The sequence below is a fragment of the Polypterus senegalus genome, chromosome 11 (assembly GCF_016835505.1).
Source record: "Polypterus senegalus isolate Bchr_013 chromosome 11, ASM1683550v1, whole genome shotgun sequence".
NCBI classification, from domain to species: domain Eukaryota; kingdom Metazoa; phylum Chordata; class Cladistia; order Polypteriformes; family Polypteridae; genus Polypterus; species Polypterus senegalus.
This window is the reverse complement of record NC_053164.1, coordinates 31,327,934-31,349,117: the sequence shown is the minus strand read 5'-3', so window position 1 is coordinate 31,349,117 and position 21,184 is coordinate 31,327,934. Positions and strand designations below refer to the sequence as shown.

Sequence of the window (21,184 nt, the reverse complement as noted above, 5' to 3'; positions counted from 1 at the left end):
AAACCGAGTCTTGTAAAGTAACACAGCCTTTTTTAAAAAAAAAAAACAGGATCCCAACATTGTCAAGTTTTCAAAGAAAGCTTGATGGTTGTATATAGATTTCAAATTTATAAAACTTTTAAAGTTTTCACAATAACACACTGGTGTTTACTAAACCTGTATCTTTCTCTTTCTCTTTCATGTTTTTCTCATCTTTAAATATCACATTCTCTTTTTCTGTCTTGTACTTATTCACCACCCCCCAAACACTTTTTGCCTCTGTTGAATTTTAATCTTTTTCAAAAATTTTCCTTCTGTTTTGTCTGGTTTCCTCCATTCAACATGTTTATTTGTTTTCTTCCTGATAACTGACATCATTTATTCTGTATTCTACTCCTTTGATACCACTTTTCCATTGATTTTTAAAACCAAATTGTCCCTCCTGTGTGTTCTTTATATGTTCTTACTTTCACTTTGTTTTGGTCCTTTGTGATGTCTTTCTTACACTTATTTTTAAATACCTTTCTTTTTAACTGCTACTGCCATGTCACTTTTGTGTATGTCTTACTTCTTCCTTTCAACCTAAATGTTTTTGTTTTTTCTCTGTCACACTTAACTACTAACATCGTTCATTGCACTCTTCACTTCACTTTTCTTTCATTCTCTGTCATTTCTTCACCACCCCTTCAGCTGGACAATGATGACCTGCTGGACGGCTCGGCAGACCCTGCCGGTGCGTTCTTCGTGGGTGCCAGGGTGAGTATCTCTGCTCTCCCTTCCACTTCTGGCTCCAGTGGATGTTAACTGCAGTAAATCTGTCTCAAAACTCTTGTCAATTCCCTTAGACAGAACAGAGACAAACAAATTGACCTACTGTCTGGTTTAGGATCAAGTGATTTCTTTCCTTCTTGTTAAGTTCAAAATTTTGTGGTTATCTTCTTAACGTGTACGAACACGATTAAGAATTTCACTGAAATCTGTAGTTATTGCAATAATAACCATCTAAACATATGTCATATAGTGTACAGTAAGTGAAAATGTAATACAAAGTGTTACTAAATTTCATAATGCTATTTATTTTTATAGATGAGTTATATAGTACATACTTAAATTTAATTCTCTGGTGAAAATATTAGTATTTTTTTCTCTCTCTCGAACAAGAGTACATTTTCTCCTATGGATCTTTGTCACTTTATTTGTACCAACAATAGTTCTATTTCTTTGATGTGTATCTTAATTACACTGTAAGAACACTTGGCCTGTTGGGCTAAACTTGCAACTGTGAATGATTACTTGGGATTACTTAATCCAGATATTTTGAACAAGGTTCTCTATATGATGCTTTTGTTCATCAGGTGCTTTTTATTCATGGCATTACCTAAGGAAACTTGATTGACTCAAAAAATGTAAATGTATATTTTTATGTAAATGTACTTTCATCTCATTCTCCTAATTCTTGTTTTACCAAGTTGGAAAATGTACAATTACTATGTTTTTTCATTTTTTATACTAAAAATTGATTGATGTCCATGTTTTACTTCTTCTTGACAGGCCCATGTCCAGGAAGCTCAGTCTGCCAATCATCTGGTATCAAGTGAGCCTCCACCAGTTCCTAGCACTAGTGTGGACCTTGACTTCCTAGAAGATGACATTCTTGGCTCTCCTACTGGAGAAGGTGGGACCTCCAGCCTGGCTAATTCTGACCAGCCATGTGACATTCTCCAGCAAAGCCTTGCAGAGGCTAACATCACAGAACAGAGCTTGCAAGAGGCAGAACTGGACTTGGGTCCTTTCGGTTTGCCTAGCTTGCAGCCAGTAGTTCAGACATTGACTGATGGCGCTACAACAGCTACACAGATCTTCCAAGGAGCCTCAGATCTGATAGGGCTACAGCCCCCAGCTGTGCTCGCCCAGCCTGCACTTGTTCAACAGCAGGTTGTAAACAAGGCAATCAGCGTGCAGCCCTTTATGCCACATATGGGGTTGAGCAATGTCACTCTTCAGCCAATCTCCAGCCTTCAAGCCCTGCCCAATGGAAGTCCTAGTGGAGCCTTGGGAATTGGACAAATTCAGGTGGTGGGCCAACAGGTCATGACGATCAACCAGTCAGGACAGCCTATTATTGCTAAGCAGGTGCAGCCCATGGGAGGCTATCATGTGGCTCAGTCCACCGGACAGGAAGGGGCATCTCCTCAGGGGGTGACTGCAGCAGGTAGCTTGGTAATCCAGAACAAGCCAGGCACCCCTGCTACTCTTAATGGGACTTTTGGGAATGGTACTGGGGGCCCAGCAGGAGCAGCAGGGGTGCAGGTAACCCAGAGCTTGGCTCAAAGTAGCCCAATCATGCAAGCTCATAATGTGATTATACAGAGGACTCCTACTCCAATTCAGCCCAAACCAACATCTGCAGGGGTCATCCAATCCAAGTTGTATCCTATCTCGCCCAAGCCATTTGGTCCTAATTCTACTGGTCAGAGTAATCCCCAAAATGCAACCCTTACCCTCCAAAATGAGACTGCACAGAAAGGGCAGCAGAATGTGGCCTTCATGACAAGCAAGCCTCCACAAAATGTGGTCTTGTCAACAACGGGAACAGCCTTCCCACAAAGCCTGCAAGCCAACATCTTTAAACAGCAGCAAGCTCCACAGCAGGCCCTGGGGAAGCCACTCAGCGTACACCTGTTGAACAATGCAGGAAGCATTGTTATCCCCTCTCAGGCAATGATACAGGGGCAGTTACAAGGACAAAATCCATTTCTCTTGCCAGGACAACTACCCCCACCAATATCTGCCCTGCAGGCTGGGGTAGGAGGACAGATTCTTACTCAACATTCAGGGGGCCACATAATCACCAACCCTGGAGGTCAGCTTATCGCCAACCCAATCCTAACCAATCAGAACCTTGCTGGACAGCTGAATTTGGGTCAGATGTTGACATCACAGAGCACTCCAGGGACTGCCCATATCCTTTCTACCCCAATCCAGTTACAGCCAGGACAAATGGGACCGCACACTTTGTTCCAGATGCCTGTTTCCCTTGCAGGATCTCTGCACACTCAGACCCACACAACTGCAGCAGGCCAGACTGTCATCCAGGGCATGGCACTTCCCAATCCAGTTGCTATGCTTAACCAAGCAGAGAGCATTGGGCAAGCTGTAAATCTGCAACAACCTTCAGTCAACAGCACTTTGCCAGCTGCAGTACCTCAGCATGCTGATCCAGGACTCATAGGTGGTAGTGGAGTTAGTGGAAATGATCAGCAAACTCATCATCCACCTGCCCCTTCAATTTTGACTGTCCAAACGTCATCTTCCACTCAGGCCACATCACATCCCCAACAAATCAACACTGTCCATGCACCACAACCACCTTCCTCACAGACCAGTCCTGGCATGGTTCCAAGCCCAAGCAAGATCATCATCAGTCAACAAACTCCCGGCATGCTGATCAATCAGGAGTCTGTGCATATGTTTTTGCAGCAGGTAAGAAAAGCAGATGTCCGATATTGATCTTTCTTTTATGTTTAATAGCCATTTCTCAGTGTGTGTTTGCTTTATTTATATAGTTCCCCTCACTTTGTATTTCATTTCTTGTCAAGTTTTCTGTTTATGACCAAATAGACACATTTACTTTTGTACAGTTTTTTTGAGCATTTTGCCTTATATAGTCTGTTCATTTTTTCAGCTGCTTAATTTTGACCATTTTGTGTGTGTTTATGTCAGAAAAACTTCTAAATAAGCATACTCAAATGTGAAAAGAAGCATTTTTATTATGAACATTTTTGTACATAATGTGGCTGATGTATGTGTTTTGTAAAGTGCTGTAAATTACATTTGGAAATAATCTTTGCTTTTTTCGGTTTATAGTTACTCTAGATCCTTCCATAGCAGTTTTAGGAGTAGTGCTGATTAAGCATTAATCTGTAAAAAAAAAAAACTGTTTTGACATCTCACTTTACTTTGTTTGCTCGTGGCCTCATCTTATTCAATAAAAAGAGTATAATTTAAACCCTTTATAACTTGGTGCAAAATTACATCCTACTTAACAATGGAAAATGTCTCTGCGAGGAGTGGGTCAACGGATTTTTTTTTAATGTTACAAAAGTTTGTTAATGTTGTATTAAGAGCAAACAGGTCTCTGCCAAGGTTTATGATGTCTAAGCCCATAGAAGGAAATATCTCATGGATATTTTGTTCACACAGTTGTCTGAATTCTGAAGGGGAAGGCTGCCGATTCTTATTTTGATTTGATTGTGTGTATAACAGAAGTGTATTGTTGTAGCTGTTTGTTTTGTGTCAAATTCATTGCAATGCAATTCATTCATCTAATTAATTATTTAAATAATAACAGTGGCTTCACTCTAGAAGCATAGGTGGGATTGTTTTATCTAATGACCACTACACACAGAGCCCATCTACTTCTGCCTGCAGCACAAGAGGCAGTGTTCCACTCATGCCTGCCCACTAAAAGTACCATTCTGGTCACTGCAGGTTGAGGTTTTTTTTTTCCCCGCTATGTCTATTTGTTATAGAAATACGTTTTAACTTACCCCGATTTAAATGTTTGAAATAAGGTGCCAGATTTTTCACTTTGCACATTAGAATCCTTTAGTGTATGAGCATATCAGTTAAGTCTTTTGAACCCATGCAGGACAGCGTCTGTTTTAGGTTGGATGATGGTGAAATTTTTTTTGGTGGCTAAACGTGGAGCATCTAAATACTCAGTTTTAAAAGCAGTAATTATTAAATGTTGTCAGCCTTCTTTCAGATGTTGTAGTCCAATAGTGATGCTTAAAAATTGGTGAGGACAGTACTGTCAAAAATTCATTCAGTTTATAATTGGAACATTTGACGGTTTCTGTACATATTGGTATAATAATGTTTTTGTATATATCTTTCAGATTAAAAGTATTGCTAACACTGCTGCTCAAATGGGTTTATAGCAGTTATTCCTCTCTTGAGCTGATAAAAGAACAACTTTTTTCTCATTCATTCATATCGCCACCACCAGTTTACAGCAACTCACAAATTTTGTTGAACTGAACATCACACTGCACATTAAAAGGGTAGGGTCACGTATTACACACAGTTCACATACATGCCCATACACAAAGACATTACCTTTAAGACACTTAACATACTGAACATCAAATTAAATTGGTGTGGAAATTAGCATTTTGTGGCTACAAACTACCATTGCTTTTTGTACACTGCCATTTACATTTGAGCTGCTTTTAGTGCACTCCTGGGCTGTTTGCTTTTCAGTGTAGCATTATAGGAGTATACTCTTTACGGTATTGTGGCAATTACAACTGTAACACTGTACTGTATACTTGTGATTTAAGTCCTAGGCAAGTTGCATGTTCTCCATGCTTTTCTGCATGTGCAATGCTCCGAGACCTCTACCCATGTTTTACATCCTATTTACATGATTTATAAATCGGCAGTGTTGATTGAGGCTCAGCTGCAGTAACACTTAATGACTTTGAGAAAAGGGGCTACCTACATTAAACACTAGTGATGACCTTTATTTTCGTAGACAAGTGATTAGTTAAACTTTGGAAACTGTTATGCAAGAATGAAGGAAGAAGTAAACTCATCTACTATTACTTTTAGCACAATACTGTACAGTAGATATTTAACACATTCAAAAAAATGGGTAAATGTTACTGGCAGAAGGATCAAGTGTAATACATGAATGAGTCTGCAAAAAAAAAAAAAAGTAGGCCCACCATTGGGAGAATCACGGAAACTTTGGCTACTCAGGTTTGCCCCGAGATGCCTGTACATTAATGGTCTTTGGGAGGCCTACTAAGTGCAACTAAGTACCTATACTCTTTTCTAAATAGTGTTTGCTTTTGGATATGGACCATATTCTGTGATGAGGTGAAACGAAAACTGTGTATTTTGATCAATATACTAAAATATATATTGTTCATATTGTGGTGAACTTTTTTTTTTTGCTTCCATTACTCTTGATGCAATTGTTAAAATCTACAGTATCATTACTTCTGATAAGAGGCAGAAGTTTTTAGATAAAAATCTAATCATCTTTGACAGGAGTATCAAACTTTGCTCTAGGAACTGTCTCAAAGCATACCTCACAACACACAGAATAAATTACTGACTGAGTTTGTTGAACCTGAAAACCATTTGAAAACCTTTGGTTTGTATTGGTGATGACTGTCCATAATCATAAACTAAGACAGATTATTACTTTGTTTTCGTCTTTCTCGTAGCTTTAAGTGGTGACAAAGCCTATTGTTTGGCTTATGGATATTCTGACTCTGATATTTGTGGTAGTTACTGTAATTTAGTGTTCTTTCACTGTTGTTTATTGTACTCACCATGTAGAGCCATCAAAAATGCAGTTTTCAAATTCAAGGCCAGTGGAGTTTTTCTGGACCTTGGACATTTTTTAATATGGTCTGCTTCATCGTTATTCAGAAAATTAATGACCATTATGGGCCATATGTAATTTTCTCAAAGTACCCCCATTAATTTGCATTTCATATATACATTTGTTACATCTAAATAAAGGATAAGGATCTGTGTGTCCATGTGGTTGCTGTGTGTCTGTTATTTCAACAGATTGTGCATCACACACATTTCTGGTAGTTTTACGAATCCCTTTCCAAATAGCATATAACAGACTACAGATTTTTGTTATGAGATGTCTGTTGGAACAACAACTGTAAAACATTTTATTTATTACAAGTATAACAAAATTTAATTCCAATGGATGGTGCACTTAGATTTCAACCCGTCTTAGATGGGGTAGCACAGCAAAGCTGTATATAATCTACATTTATATGTGGTGTTAAAATGTACTCACGTTTATCTGCACAGCTTACTGCAGTAGCTAAACTACAGTTTGAATTAATTGAAAAGGAGGTGTCATGGCACAGTGCCATAAACGGCTTGGTTTTCTACCATGATGCCAAATATGTCTCATCAAGGAGATAGTAGCTCAATTTCAGCCACTGTGTTCACGTTTTTAAGCTGCACAGATGTTTAGGTTGGCTACATTTTTGTGGCTTATCTGACGTGTGCCACAGCCCCACAAACTTTTTTTTCTCTTTTCTGCTGACATGATTGACTGTATGTGGATAGAAAATGCTTTTGCACATCCACTCTTGTTAAATGTGGTTGCTAATCAGCTTCTGACCAGCTCTGCTTGTGGTCTATTTAATCCATCACTAGCACTTTTACACTCATTTTTTTAATGTGGTCAGGTGCCATCTGATCGTGATGCTCATTTATTCAGGTATAAAGTAGTGCTTTGCTTTAGCTACAAATTGTGTCCTGTGTCTGGATTGCTGCTTTCACTGATAAAGGGTACCCGCACAAGCCCTTTATGTGTTGTTTTCAAAATCCCAGGATATAATGTACTTGGCTTCTAGATATGGAACAAAAATGCTCAAAGGCTGGATTTCTGCCAAATTTTAGAACTGGTCAACACACAGTTTAATATTATACAGTAAAACCTCAATTATCTATCGGGGGTCGGGACTGAGGCAGTGATGGATAAAAGAACAGCTACTTTAAAGTTGATAGATTAGTTTAGAGAATAGTCATAATTACAGATAGATGATTCAAATTTTGTATAGATATTTATGATGATAGAAAGCAGTAGTATTTTATTTAAACAACCTTCTGAATTGTTTGTACCATGGAAATATAAATGTGTATATGATATTAAAAACTGTAATCAATATAATACACATCTTTCATCCATTTTCCAACCCGTTATATCTTTCAATAACTGTTATTAATTTTATTATAATTTATACATCATCAGTTTAACAATAATGTGTAAACATTGAACATGTCACGTAAATATAAAGATGTAATGGGAACAATAAGCTGCTACATCCCTGTCGTGTTCCTAGTAATACATTTAATTTTATATATTTTTTTTTATTTCCTCAATCATTATCATATTTAAATGTAGATAAATACAGTTTCGCCTGTAGCAATTTATAATATAATATAATTCTACGTTTTTAGGTGACTATAACTCTTTACTTTGTACGTACTCTAGGTAATGCATATGTAATCATGAAAAAATTCCGCCACCATTTTTGACCTCCGTAAGTGCGAAAATTAACTGTGAACTAAAACTGCCACAATGCATTTAGCCTTCATATTATTGTTGAATGTATATATTTTTTTAAATAAAATGTACTCAGTTCTAAAATGCTAAGCCAAATTTATATTCACTCACCTTATATCTCTAGTAAATTGCTATTTATCTTATTTGCCTAAAACTGGAATTTATTACAACCCCAATTCCAATAAATTTGGAATGTTGTGTGAAATGTAAATAAAAACAGAATGCAATCATTTTTCGAATCTCAAAAAGTCATATTTTATTCACAATGGAATATAGAAAACATATCAGATGTTGAAAGTGAGACATTTTATTATTTCATAAAAAATATTAGCTCATTTTGCATTTGATGACAGCAACACGTCTCAAAAAAGTTTCTATGGGGGCAATAAAAAACTGGAAAAGTAAGTGGTACTAAAAAGAAACAACTGGTGGAACATTTTGCAACTATTTAGGTTAATTGGCAATAGGTCAGTAAGATGATTGGGTATAAACAGGACCATCTTAGAGAGACGGGGTCTCTCAGAAGTCAAGATGGGCAGAGGTTCACCACCAATCTGTAAAAACTGCATCTACAAATTGAGGAACAGAGTTCTTCAGCATACAATGTTGAAGACTTTCAACATCTCATCATTTATAATACATAATGTCATCCAAAGATTCAGAGAGTCTGGAGAAATATGTGTGCGAAAGGACAAGGCCAAAAATCAGTATTATCTTTATCATTATCTTTAGGCCCACAGGTGGTACCACATTAAAAACAGGAATGTTTCTGTCATGGAAATCACAGCATGGGCTCAGGAACACTTCCAAAAATAATCGTGAATACAGTCTGCACTGCCAGCCACAAATGCAGGCTAAATATGTGAACATGATCCAGAAATGCCACCATCTCCTTTGGGCCAAAGCTCATTTAAAATGGATTGAGGCAAATTTGAAAACTGTTTTGTGGTCAGATAAATCGAAATTTGAAATTCTTTTTGGAAAACATGGATGATGCATGCTCTGGACTAAAGAGGAGAGGGACCATCCGGCTTGTTATTACGCCCAGTTGAAAAGCCCACATCTCTCATTGTATGGGGGTGCATTAGCGCCTATGGGATTGATTATTTCTGCAAGACAATGCTAATCATCATACTGCATCTGTTACAACAGCATGGCTTTGTAGTAGAAGAGTCTGATTGCTGAACTAGTCTGCCTACAGTCCAGACCTTTCACCAGTTGAAAACATTTGGTGTATCATGCTATGAAAAATATGACAAAGACGACCCAGGACTGTTGAACAGCTAGAATCCTATATCAGACAAGAATGGGACAACATTCTTCTCCCAAAAGCCCAGCAACTGGTCTCCAGGGTTCCCAGACAGTTATGAATTGTTGTTAAAAGAAGAGTTGATGCTACACACTGGTAAACATGGCCCTGGTCCAACTTTTTTGAGACGTGTTGCTACCATCAAATTGAAAATTACCTTATTCTTAAAATGGTATATTTTCTCAGTTTAATCATTTGATATGTTTTCTGTGTTCTGTTGTGAATAAAATACGGGTTTGTGTGATTTTCAAATCATTGCATTCTGTTTTTATATACATTTTACACGGCATCCCATCTTTTTTGGAATTGAAGTTTTAACACAAATACCTATAATTCACTTAAAATGCATATAGTACATGAATGACTATACCCTCACTGAATAAATCATTAGGAACATTGTTTATTCATTGAGTTATCTATTCTGCAAATACTTAATCATAATTTTAGCTCCTGATCTGTATCTATTATTTACCTCAAACACCAGAATGCAGTCTTAGTAATTTTGACCGTGGTATGATTGTTGGTGTCAGACTAACTGGTTTGAGTATTTCTGTAATTGCTGATCTCCTATGATTTTGCACCTAAATAACATCTCAAGAGTTTACTCAGAATGGTGTGAAAAACATCTTGTTGAAGAGAAAGGTCAGAAGAAAATAGCCAGACTGGTTTGAGCTGTCAGAATGGCTATGGTAATTCACATAACCACATTGTATATCTGTGGTGAGGAGAAAAACATCTAAGAATGCACAGCATATTGAACTGTGAGGCAGGTGGGCTACAACAACACAAAAAACATGTTAGGTTCCACTCCTGTCTGTCAATAACAGAAAACTCGGGCAGCTGTGGGCACAGGTTCACCAAAACTGGATAGCTGAGAAATGCATAGCCTGGTCCGATGAATCATGATTTCTGCTGATTCACACAGATGATAGGGTTAAAATTTGGCACCACCAGAATGAATCAATGCACCCAAACCAGCTTTGTGTAAACAGTTCTGGCTGCTGGTGGTGCAATTGTGTAGGGAATATTCTATTGGCACACATTGGGTTTGTTAAAACCAATCAATCATTGCTTGAATGCCATGGCCTTGTTTAGTTTTGTTGCTAACTTTGTGCATTCCGCCCATGACCACAGTCTACCATTCTTCTAATAGTAGATTGTGGTCATGACAATGCACCATATCACAAAGCACAAGTCATTTCAAACTGAACAAGAAAATGACAATGAGTTCAGTGTTCTTCAGTGACCTTCCCAGTCACCAGATCTGAATCCAGTGGAACACCTTTGGGGTAACAAATCTGCAGACGTTGCATGATGCAATCACTTCAACATGGACATCTTATGGAGTCCATGCTATCAATCATTGAGGCTATTTAAGAATATAAAGGAAGCCCTACCCAATATTAGTATTTGGTCACTGAGTGTATAAATATATTCATAATCCATATAAACTACCACATTACAATACAATACAGTTTATTTTTGTATAGCCCAAAATCACACAGGAAGTGCCGCAATGGGCTTTAACAGGCCCTGCCTTTTGACAGCCCCCCAGCCTTGACTCTCTGAGAAGACAAGGAAAACTCCCAATAAAAACCTTGTAGGGAAAATGGAAGAAACCTCGGAAAGGCAATTCAAAGAGAGACCCCTTTCCAGGTAGGTTGGGCGTGCAGTGGGTGTCAAAAGTAGGGGGTCAATACAATACAATACACAGAACAGAACAATTCCTTAATACAGAATAATAATAAAAATTTTAGAAGTACGGTTAGTACGGCACATTAGAAGTGAAATGTTATATTGGTACAGCAATACTATATCAATGGGGTGAAACAGCAATAATCCTGTGACATTGAGGTGTAGAATGAAGGGCAGCAAAAATGTTAGAACTGGTCCTGATTTCATTTTTTCCTTTTAATATTTTTCTTGGTCCTGAGGCTGCTGGTAGCTTTTCTAATCCACCACAGTGTATAAGAAAAGAAAAAAAGCTGATTCCGAGAGAAAAGACAGTTTCAAAAGGGATGTGAGGCAGAACATGTGATTATGATGAGCAGATAGATACCTATATGTCTTGTTTGTGATTTTAAAGTTGCAGTAGATGTTGATATAAAACGTGCATACCCTGTTTTGGGTAAACTGTCTGTTTTCTTAACCAGCTCAGTGAAGTTCCCAGCATATAAGAATTAATCATTGCATCTAAGTAGAGTCTTCATATATGTCTCATGCCTGAATTACAGCAAATGACTTGGTAGACTGTTAACTACAGAAAGTTAGACAAGAGAATTAGATTAATGCTAAGCCCTTTGTAGTTTGTTTATTTTGCTAAATTAATAACTTTTTTGTGGAGCAAGTGATACTTCCTCACATTATTGCAGGTTTTCCCATTATTAGAACAAAGATTTTCTTTATCAATGCTGTATTTAAAGAAAATGATATTACATCCACACATGCCCAATTCAATGTGTATATTGGCCATTTCAGCCGGAACAGCCACAGGCCCCACTCTTCCAGCAGCTGGACAAAGCCCCGCCTTCAGGAGGTGTGGCCAGCCACATCTCTGTATCCTCCAGTTGCGTCCCTGCTTCTGTCATCGTCAGCAGCAGCTCTGGACCCTCCCCTTCTGGCCCGGAGAGCTTGTCAGCAGAGGCCAGACCAGGAAAAACAGCCTCTTCGTTTGGGTCACATACAGCAGAGCTGGTTTACCAGGTACCTCCCCTCCATACCTGCCGGCACACTTTCTTTGGGCCTGTCGGCTTTTGTGCTTTGTTGACTCTACCCCACCCCTTTCTGATTCCTTCTGCTTGCAAGTAAAGGATTTTTTAAAAGTTTGAAAACATTTCTGGTGATCTGTCTTGTTCCCGAAACTTTTGACCTATTCTTTTGCCCTTGTTGTGATCCTTTCCAGTTTGTTCATTCTTTGTCTTTGTGCTGTCAGAGGATCTTTTTGTATTTTATGCCAGAAGGAAACATATTAGGACTATGTGAACCAGCAGAAAATTGAAATGCCCTTACCTCTACACAGTATACCAGAAATGTCACTCCCTAAAACTTCTTTACTGATCTGTGCTGATTTATTTTCCAACAGCTGCTGCTTCTCCTAATTCTCGCCAATTGTCTATCAGCATACTACCATTAGCTTGTGATTTAAAGTTGCTTTTATAATATGCTACTGCCTGTAAACAGTTTTAAATTGAAAGCTAATTTATTACGTTTGCAAATGTCAGTAAAGTGAAGTTCTCATTTCTTTTTCAGATTCCTTCAACTAGTCAACCACAAAAACTTGTGGGTGCTTCTCCCTCTCACACTCTACCTCACCCAACATCACTCAACGAGAGTACTCCGCAGCTTCAGCCGCAGCCACCCTTGCTTATTAGTCAAATGCAGTCTCCCCATCAGTCCAGGCCCCCATCTCAGCCGCAGCCTCTCTCTCGTCCACCCTCACAACCCCAGTCAAGGCCACCCTCACAACCCCAGCAGCCTCTCTCACGACCTCCATCAGAGCCACCACTCTCCCGCTCATGTACACCATCCCAACTCTCTTTGCAACCATTATTCATCATTCAGAACCAGATAGGGGGATCCCCTCAACCTCAATCAACACAGCAAGCCCCTCACCCTATGCGACCCCCTTCTCAGCCTGCCAGCACACCACATCAGTCGCAATCACCTTTCCAGCAACCCCAGCTTCCACAAGCTCCACCTACTCCCCTCACTTCACAGAGTGAGCAGCATACCCCTCCACAGCAACAGCAGAACCTTTCCTCACCACAGCACCTTCAAGTTCATCTCCCTTCACAGCAGACATCTGCTGTGACTTTGCCTGCTCTTAGTGCTGGACAGTTCCAGTTTCAGTTCCCAGTCCAACAGACTCATAGTTCTCTACACCCTCAGCAGACTACTCAACCTCAGCCACAACCACAGCCACCGCCACCCCCTCCTGCTGTCCCAGTTCAGGGTACCACAAACATAGGGGTAAAACCACAGCATACAGCCCCCCAGACACTGCACATGACAGCTGAGCAGCAGCAGACTCTGCAGATGGTAAGCGCACAGCTTCAGTCGTTGTCTACCATTGCGCAACTAAATGCCCAGCAAAAACAATATAGAGACAAGCTGCATCAGGTAAGATATTGCTCCGTTACTGAGTACTTGTATGCTAACTTTAGAAGTGTCTTATATGACTTTGTAAATGATAGTTGTCTCAAATGATAAAAATTGTGTTTGTGGGCTACAGCAAGAACTGTGTTTAGATTGGTAAATTGTTGGTAGAGTGGACATAAATCTTTGTCAAATGCCTCATTGACAAGAGACACTTCAGATGATACTCCTGATTAATTCAAGGCTTCTCAAAGTAAAGTAGCCACTTTGTGCAGTTACAGTCATGGCTGAAATCATCGGCACCCCTGGAATTTTCCCAGAAGATACACCATTTCTCCCAGAAAATTGTTGCAATTACAAAAGTTTTGGTATACACGTGTTTATTTCCTTTATGTGCATTGGAACAACACAAAAAAACAGAGAAAAAAACCCAAATCTGACATGTCAAAAACAGGGCTGGACAAAATTATTGGCACCCTCAACTTAATATTTGGTTGCCCGCCCTTTAGAGAAAATAACTGAAATCGAGTGCTTCCTGTAACCATCAACAAGCTTGTTACACCTCTCAACTGGAATTTCCGACCACTCTTCTTTTGCAAACTTCTCAATGTCTCTCAGATTTGAAGGTCGCCTTCTCCAAACAGCAATTTTGAGATCTCTCCATAAGTGTTCAGTCGGATTTAGATCCGGACTCATTGCTGGCCACTTCAGAACTCTCCAGTGCTTTGTCTTCAACCAATTCTGGGTGCTTTTAGAGGTATGTTTGGGGTCATTGTCCTGCTGGAACACCCATAACCTCTGACGCAGACCCAGGTTTCTGAAACTGGGCCCTACATTGGACCCCGATATCTTTTGGTAGTCTTCAGATTTCATGATGCCTTGCACACAGTCAAGGCATCCAGTGCCAGAGGCAGCAAAACATCTTAGAACCTCCACCATGTTTGACTGTAGGTACTGTGTTCTTTTCTTTGTAGGCCTTATTCCGTTTTCTGTTAACAGTAGAATGATGAGCTTTACCAAAAAGCTCTACTTTTGTCTCATCTGTCCACAAGATGTTCACCCAGAAGGATTTTGGCTTCCTCAAGTACTTTTTGGCAAACTCCAGTCTTTTTATGCTTCTGTGTCAGCAGTGGGGTCCTCCTGGCTCTCCTGCCATAGCATTTCATTTCGTTCAGATGTTGACGGATAGTTTGAGCTGACACTGTTACACCCTGAGTCTGCAGAACAGCCTGAATATGTTTTGAAGTTGATTGGGGCTGTTTATCCACCATTCGGACTATCCTTCATTGTAGTCTTTTATTAATTTTCTCTTCCATCCACATCCAGGGAGATTAGCTACAGTGCCATGTGTTATGAACTTCTTCATTGTGTTGCGCACAGTGAACAAAGGAACATGAAGATCTCTGGAGATTGTTATTTTTCCACAAATTTTGTTTTCAAGTCCTCAGACAATTCTCTGCTCTTCTTTCTGTTCTCCATGCTTAGTGTGGCACACTCAGACACACAACAGAAAGACTGAGTCAACTTTTATCCATTTTAACCGGCTACAGGTGTGATTGCTATAGTGCCAGCACCTGTTTCTTGCCACTGGTGAGTTCAAACGAGCATCATATGCTTGAAATAAAATGATTTACCCACAATTTTGAAAAGGTGCTGATAATTTTGTCCAGCCCATTTTTGTAGTTCTGTGTGACATGATGTCAGATTTGGCCTTTTTTCTCTGTTTTTTGTGTTTTTCCAATGCACATAAAGGAAATAAACATGTTTATACCAAAACATTTGTAATTGCAACAATTTTCTGGGAGAAATGGTGCATCTTCTGGGAATATTCAAGGGGTGTCGATAATTTCGGCCATGACTGTATTCCAGGCAACCTTTTCTTGAACTTATATCCACCAGTCAGAGCATAATACTAAAGGCCACTCTCTCAACTTTTATGGGTATTAATGTTTTCAATTTAGCACATACTTTGTGTTATGTATAGCATCGCTAAAGTAAATAAAGGAAGAAATAATTAAATACATATGAAAATAAGCAAAATAACATTTCTTGAAATTTTATTTATCGTCCCATATGATTGTCTTTTTATTTCTGTCACATTTGACGATGAATATATTATTTTTGTCCAAATGCTAAGGAGGACTAGGATGGGTAAAACACTAGTCTGTATTCTCTCCATTAAATATAGAGCACTACTACAGTTTACAACTGAGTTTTGTTTCAGCATTCAACAAACTCTTCTTAAGAATGCAAGTTATACAGTATATTGGCTTTTGAAGTTTAGGGATTTATGCGAGAATAAGTTAACCTTCTCTGTCCAACAAAATCACCTACTTTAATAATCTAATCAGTATGGTGTATGCATTGTTTTGTTTCCAACAAAGAAGATTCTGATTAGTTTGAAAGCTGAAGTATGAAGGGTGTCCTTCACTCTGTCTAAAACTGATAAAAGTTATTAGTAACTTCATTTTTGGTTCATCTGCTATTTGTTTTCTTCTGCTATGTAAGTGTAGCATGCCATCAGCTTGAGTAAATGTTTTCAGTAAATACGCATGGTATATATATTTTTTTACAGTATTTAACTAAGTCACCCACTAGTTGTTGCTCCAACTGAAAAAATAGAACAAAAGTATGACCATAGGACAGTGCTATAGTACCCTTCTCTTTCAAAGCATTTCTTATTTACTATGGCTAATGAATTTTTGGGAACTTTAATAAGAACCCAGTATAAGTTTTTGATTTTTAAAAAGGGGCAACCTGGTTAACTAAAATGTAGAATTTTATTCAAAAGTGATAACTTTATTTTAATTGTTTCTTAGTATTTGATTTAACTACTTGAATATTACTGTACACATAGTTAATAATTATTTTGTCCCCTAACAAATGCTTTTTACTATACATCCATCTTAATGGAAGATGCTTGGCTGGGGTAGAAGCAAATTAACGCATTTTGTAAAGCAACATTTATTTGTCTATATGTATATAATGGGTTTACCATATTTAAAAAAAAAAAAAAAATCAATCCTTTTTTTTGGTAGCAAACAGCCTTGCATATCTAGCGGTAGATCAGTAGACAGACTTTTTTGTTTGGTAAAAGAAAAAAATCAACAGCTTTCACAGCAATGTTTACTTTCACATAAGATTTTTTTTAAACATAGGTATGTAAAAACATATAGATGTATTTTGCATGTGAGTGTGCATGTGTTTGTTTATATATATATTCGTGACATAAAAGCAGCATATTTTGTTTACCCTTTATAGTGATAATTATTTGTTTAATTCCTTTTTAAAATCGTTTGTATTTAGAAAAATGTTTGTTTATTCTCTTACACCATGACCGTTTATACAATTTAACTTTTAACCTGGTTATGCTTTAGTAATAGTTTTAGAAATGGGTTATCCTTTTTCTTTAGTCATTTATAAATTTGTCTGAATATGAATGTTAAATATTCTCCTATTTTTAGAAAAAATGCATTCCCTTTTAATTTAAGGTATTTCTGAAGTTGCATGTCCTTTTAGTTTAAATAATAATTGTATTATTTATATTCTTTCTTATCTCCAGATACAACAGAACATCATCATGCAAGCAACACAGCAGACATTGTCCTCTAGCCAGTCCCAGACTAGTCCGAATCAGTTCAGCAGTTCACAACCTTCCATTTTGGTCAGTCAGCAAACCATAGCCTTACCAAGCAATCAGTCCAAGGTACAGCCTCATCCAGAGTCTTCTCCAGCAAAGGTTACCACTCAGCCAGGTGTAGGAGCTCCTCCACAGCTAGCATCACTTCTGCAGCAAACGTCAGTGGTAGTGAAGACTCCTCCTACTGGTGAATTTGTATTTTTAATAGTTCATTCACTCTTGCATGCACAGACTTAAAATGGGTAATTTTTTTTCTTGCCTGCTCAATACCCTTATTTTTACTTTTACCCCCTAGTGGTTTCCAGTGGTGCTACACTAAATGAGGGCAAGGTGTTTTCTACAGGAGGACCACTCAAGCAAACCACACAGATATCTCTTCCTCTATCATCACAGGGAGTTCAGGTATGGCACTGAAATTGACAAATGCACACATGTTGTGGTGTGCCTCTTTTTATCATTCATATTTTATATATATTTCTCTTCTTTTTTTGTGCAGAGCAAAGCAGGTGTTATCAGTTCCCTTCCAGGACTAGGCCTTGGAAAGGGCCCTCTCCAAATACAGGTTTTAGGGGCAGGCATCTCTCAGATAGTTCCAACAACTACTGTCCAGTCACAGCCTCAGGTGAGATTGATGTTATGAATATCACTTATCAGTATCTTTTGTAAACAATCTTGTTTGTTTTTCTGGCCTACAGTTTAGTTTAATGTTGGCTACTATTTTGTATGTGGGTTTCTTTAACTGTTAACAGAACACTTTTTAATTTATTCAACAGTCAGATTAAAATTTTTTCAAAACACATTTAATCTCTGTACTATTGTACACACAGACATTGTCAACTTAGTGTCATTATGTCACTGTAGATTCTGGCAAGCAGAAAGTAAGGAACTTTGACACTTAAATAGTGAATCACATATTTTGGGGCACAATTCAAAATTAAGGGGAGGCATATATAAGAGGGAAAGCAGGCAAATGATTTTTGGAATCTGGAGGATATTACACAGCTGCATGCTTGATGTAACATTGACAGTTTTTTAACGGTGTCTAAATAAGCAAGTTGGAAAACTTCAGTGTTTATTGTTCTGATGAGTTTGAAGTTCCGAATGGTCTCCACTTGTTTATAAAACTACAAATGTACTTATGAACAGTTGTTTAAGTGATGTACTAATGAATACTGTATCATACACATAGAAATATTTGCATGTCAGATTTTATACTTTACAGGAGGTTTATTTAAAAATATTGTCCTACCTCAAATGTAATCCTAAAAGTCAGTCAGTTATCAGTAAGGTCAAAACAAAAAGCAAACTAAACAAACAGTAAAATTAACCATCCACATTTACATTCATAATTTAGCTTTTGGTTTTCAGGTGGCCTACATGGTAACTGGTAGTCATAGTAAATCTCTAGGAATATCTGCCTTCCCCTTAATTTAGTTGTTAATTGTAACTGCAATGTTCATTTTTAATATTTTAGTCAGTTGTAAGTTTGACTTTGCATTTACAGGCAGGAAATACTTTGAAGAGGCCTTTTTCAGTACAGCCTAGCAAAGAAGCTCGGTAAGGATTTTACTATAATATTTAAAGTAATGAAGGTGTGAGGATGTCTCATTGTGTTACATTAAAACTTTTTTTTTCATGCCCTGTTCTTAAAAATCATTGGATATATTAGCTTAAATAGTGAAATACAGTGATTTAATCCTTATTGAACTAAATGTTACTGAGAGGATGTTGCATAAACCTGCAGCATCTAAATGTGTGGCACTGACCTCCAAAGAGTTGCTTGTATATTTGTTTAGCTACATTTCTATGTACAGCTTTGTAATGCAGTCTGACAAAGGAATACATTTCACTAAAAAAGAAAGATTGTGAATTTTAAACTTGTGTCCTAATTATGTTTGATTTTGCATGTGTCCTAAGTGTACTGTCCAGTAACACTTCATTCTTTTGTAACACATGAGATAGCAAAGAAAATCAACATTTCTTTCAAGGAACAATTTGAGCATTCATTTTTCCCAGTTAATTAATATATGTGGTAACGAAAGTTCTGCATCAGATGCAAATATATATAGGGTCACTGCAAAAGAGATTAATTTTAGCATGTTATTGGAATGTTGCCTCTTCAACTGCTGACTAAAACGGGCAACATCTTTGTGGAAATCTACAGTAACTTTTAATACTATGACTTATGTTATTTTTAGTGTTTGTAGGTCTGCAATTTGTAGCTGGGCCTTCATCTACAGTTTTAATTGTAACACTGCTGTTACATTGGCCAAGGAAATAATTAGTGCCTCATCAACTTTTGCAGGTGAAATAGGGTATATTTAGGCTTAATACTATACTTATAATTTGAGATAAACCACTGCTTTGCAGCCCAGTTTACCTTTTTCTGTCAGAAGATGAAATACAAACTTTGGAAAAATCAAATGAATATTTTAACTAAACTTGTGTGTGTTTCTGACAAGGATATTGGAGCAATTACGGAAGCAGCAGGGATCAGTGCTGCACCCAGATTATCAGGCGCCATTCCGTTCATTTGAAGACGCACTACAAAGATTGCTGCCCTACCATCTCTACCAGGGTACTCCTTCTTCTAGCCATGATTATGACAAAGGTACTGCAGCCTGTTGAAACTTTTGCACAAGTCCATTATGACTAGATCATTAGTATTTGTTTTGGTTGAATATTTATATCAGAATAATAACTTTTTGTATTTATTTATGAAATTGAATTGGTCAATTCAAATACAAGTTCTGATTTTTTTTTTTTCTTTTTCTCCCTCTTTTAAAACTTTTTGTACTAAGCTCCTTCATGGTTGCGTGCAGTGGCATGAGAATGAGGAAAACAAGTGTGCCCTGCTATACTGTTCTTCACTTACACTCACTGCTGCAATGTTTACTCCATATACTCTTGTGCTGTCTCGCTCTACATTAGTGCTGTCAAATTAGCAAAAAAATAAGATTTGAATATTCAAATTAACAAAATGTTTGAATATATTCAAATCTACTTGAACACTTGTGTTTTGTTAAGCTTTATTATCATGGTAAAGACCACACTAGCGGCCACAGCAGGAATAAACACAAATGAAGGGGGAAAAAAAATCTTAGCAGTACTTGGGCAACTGCTATTCAAATATGAAAGCAATCAAAATTCCCAAAATCTGAACAACCCTTTTCTTTCCTCCAGTCTAGTACTGATGACTATGTGTGAAAGTCCTTCTTGCAACAGTGAGGCATAAAATTAGCCATGAAAAGGAGCTGAAATCCATACAACACACACGCGCCAGCACTGCACTTCCCATCATTATTATTATCATGAAGCACTTATAAGAGTGGTACATAGGTCATGCTTGCAACACTGTGTTGATGTCCTGCGTTGTAAACATATTGTGTTTTGTTGCCAAACAGGGACAGGCAAAGCAGTTTTAGATCAGGACCAGTAGAGGTCAGTGAGTAAAACAGCAACAGGGTAAGAACAGCAGGAAAACTATAAAAGCAGGCAAGAAGCTTGCATGTCAAAAGCGTATTTGTTTTATTATTTCCAATGTGTGCAACACTCATTGGCAGGCTGCAATTAATATCATGACATTTGGAATAAAAAGCCAGTCAGCACCTGTGGACTCATTCAGAAAAATGGAATTGTCATAGTATCAAGTCAGTGTCTTCACAGAGTGTCTACTTTTTTCACCTTTACGAATGCAGAATGCTGAATTAGGACCCCTACAAACTTCTTGGTGATGTAGCTCCTTAAGAGATAGTTAAGTTAATCATACTTTTTTTTTTTTTTTTTAAATATAACAATGCTGCAAGTGGACACCAGGTCATTTAATTCAGTGTGATGCAGTATTTCTTAGTTTTGTAATTGCTTTATTGGGAGACCAATCCTGCATTTCAGCAGTCAGATACCCCATTGTTTGCCCAATCATGTGGGGTTCACTTAATTATTTTTACTTGTTTCTCCTTAAGTGTCACATATAATTGTTCTAAATTGCCATGTGTATTTTGTCTAGGTATAAAATGACTGTCATGTTTGGAAAGCAATGCACTGT

At 37.8% G+C, this 21,184-nt stretch overlaps 1 protein-coding gene across 5 annotated transcripts in view; it reads left to right on the top strand.

Moving 5' to 3' along the window:
- bicra (BRD4 interacting chromatin remodeling complex associated protein) overlaps positions 1 to 21,184 on the top strand; it is a 147,001-nt gene that overhangs the window by 108,762 nt on the left and 17,055 nt on the right. For 3 of the 5 annotated variants that reach the window (XM_039768278.1, XM_039768277.1, XM_039768279.1), the window contains 9 exons: positions 670 to 735; positions 1,531 to 3,462; positions 11,883 to 12,107; positions 12,654 to 13,523; positions 17,062 to 17,326; positions 17,435 to 17,541; positions 17,636 to 17,761; positions 18,644 to 18,696; positions 19,602 to 19,750. In XM_039768278.1, coding sequence (XP_039624212.1) covers positions 670 to 735; positions 1,531 to 3,462; positions 11,883 to 12,107; positions 12,654 to 13,523; positions 17,062 to 17,326; positions 17,435 to 17,541; positions 17,636 to 17,761; positions 18,644 to 18,696; positions 19,602 to 19,750 — 3,793 coding nt within the window. The remainder of the gene's footprint in view (positions 1 to 669; positions 736 to 1,530; positions 3,463 to 11,882; positions 12,108 to 12,653; positions 13,524 to 17,061; positions 17,327 to 17,434; positions 17,542 to 17,635; positions 17,762 to 18,643; positions 18,697 to 19,601; positions 19,751 to 21,184) is intronic. The other 2 variants (XM_039768281.1, XM_039768280.1) reach the window with 2 other exon arrangements.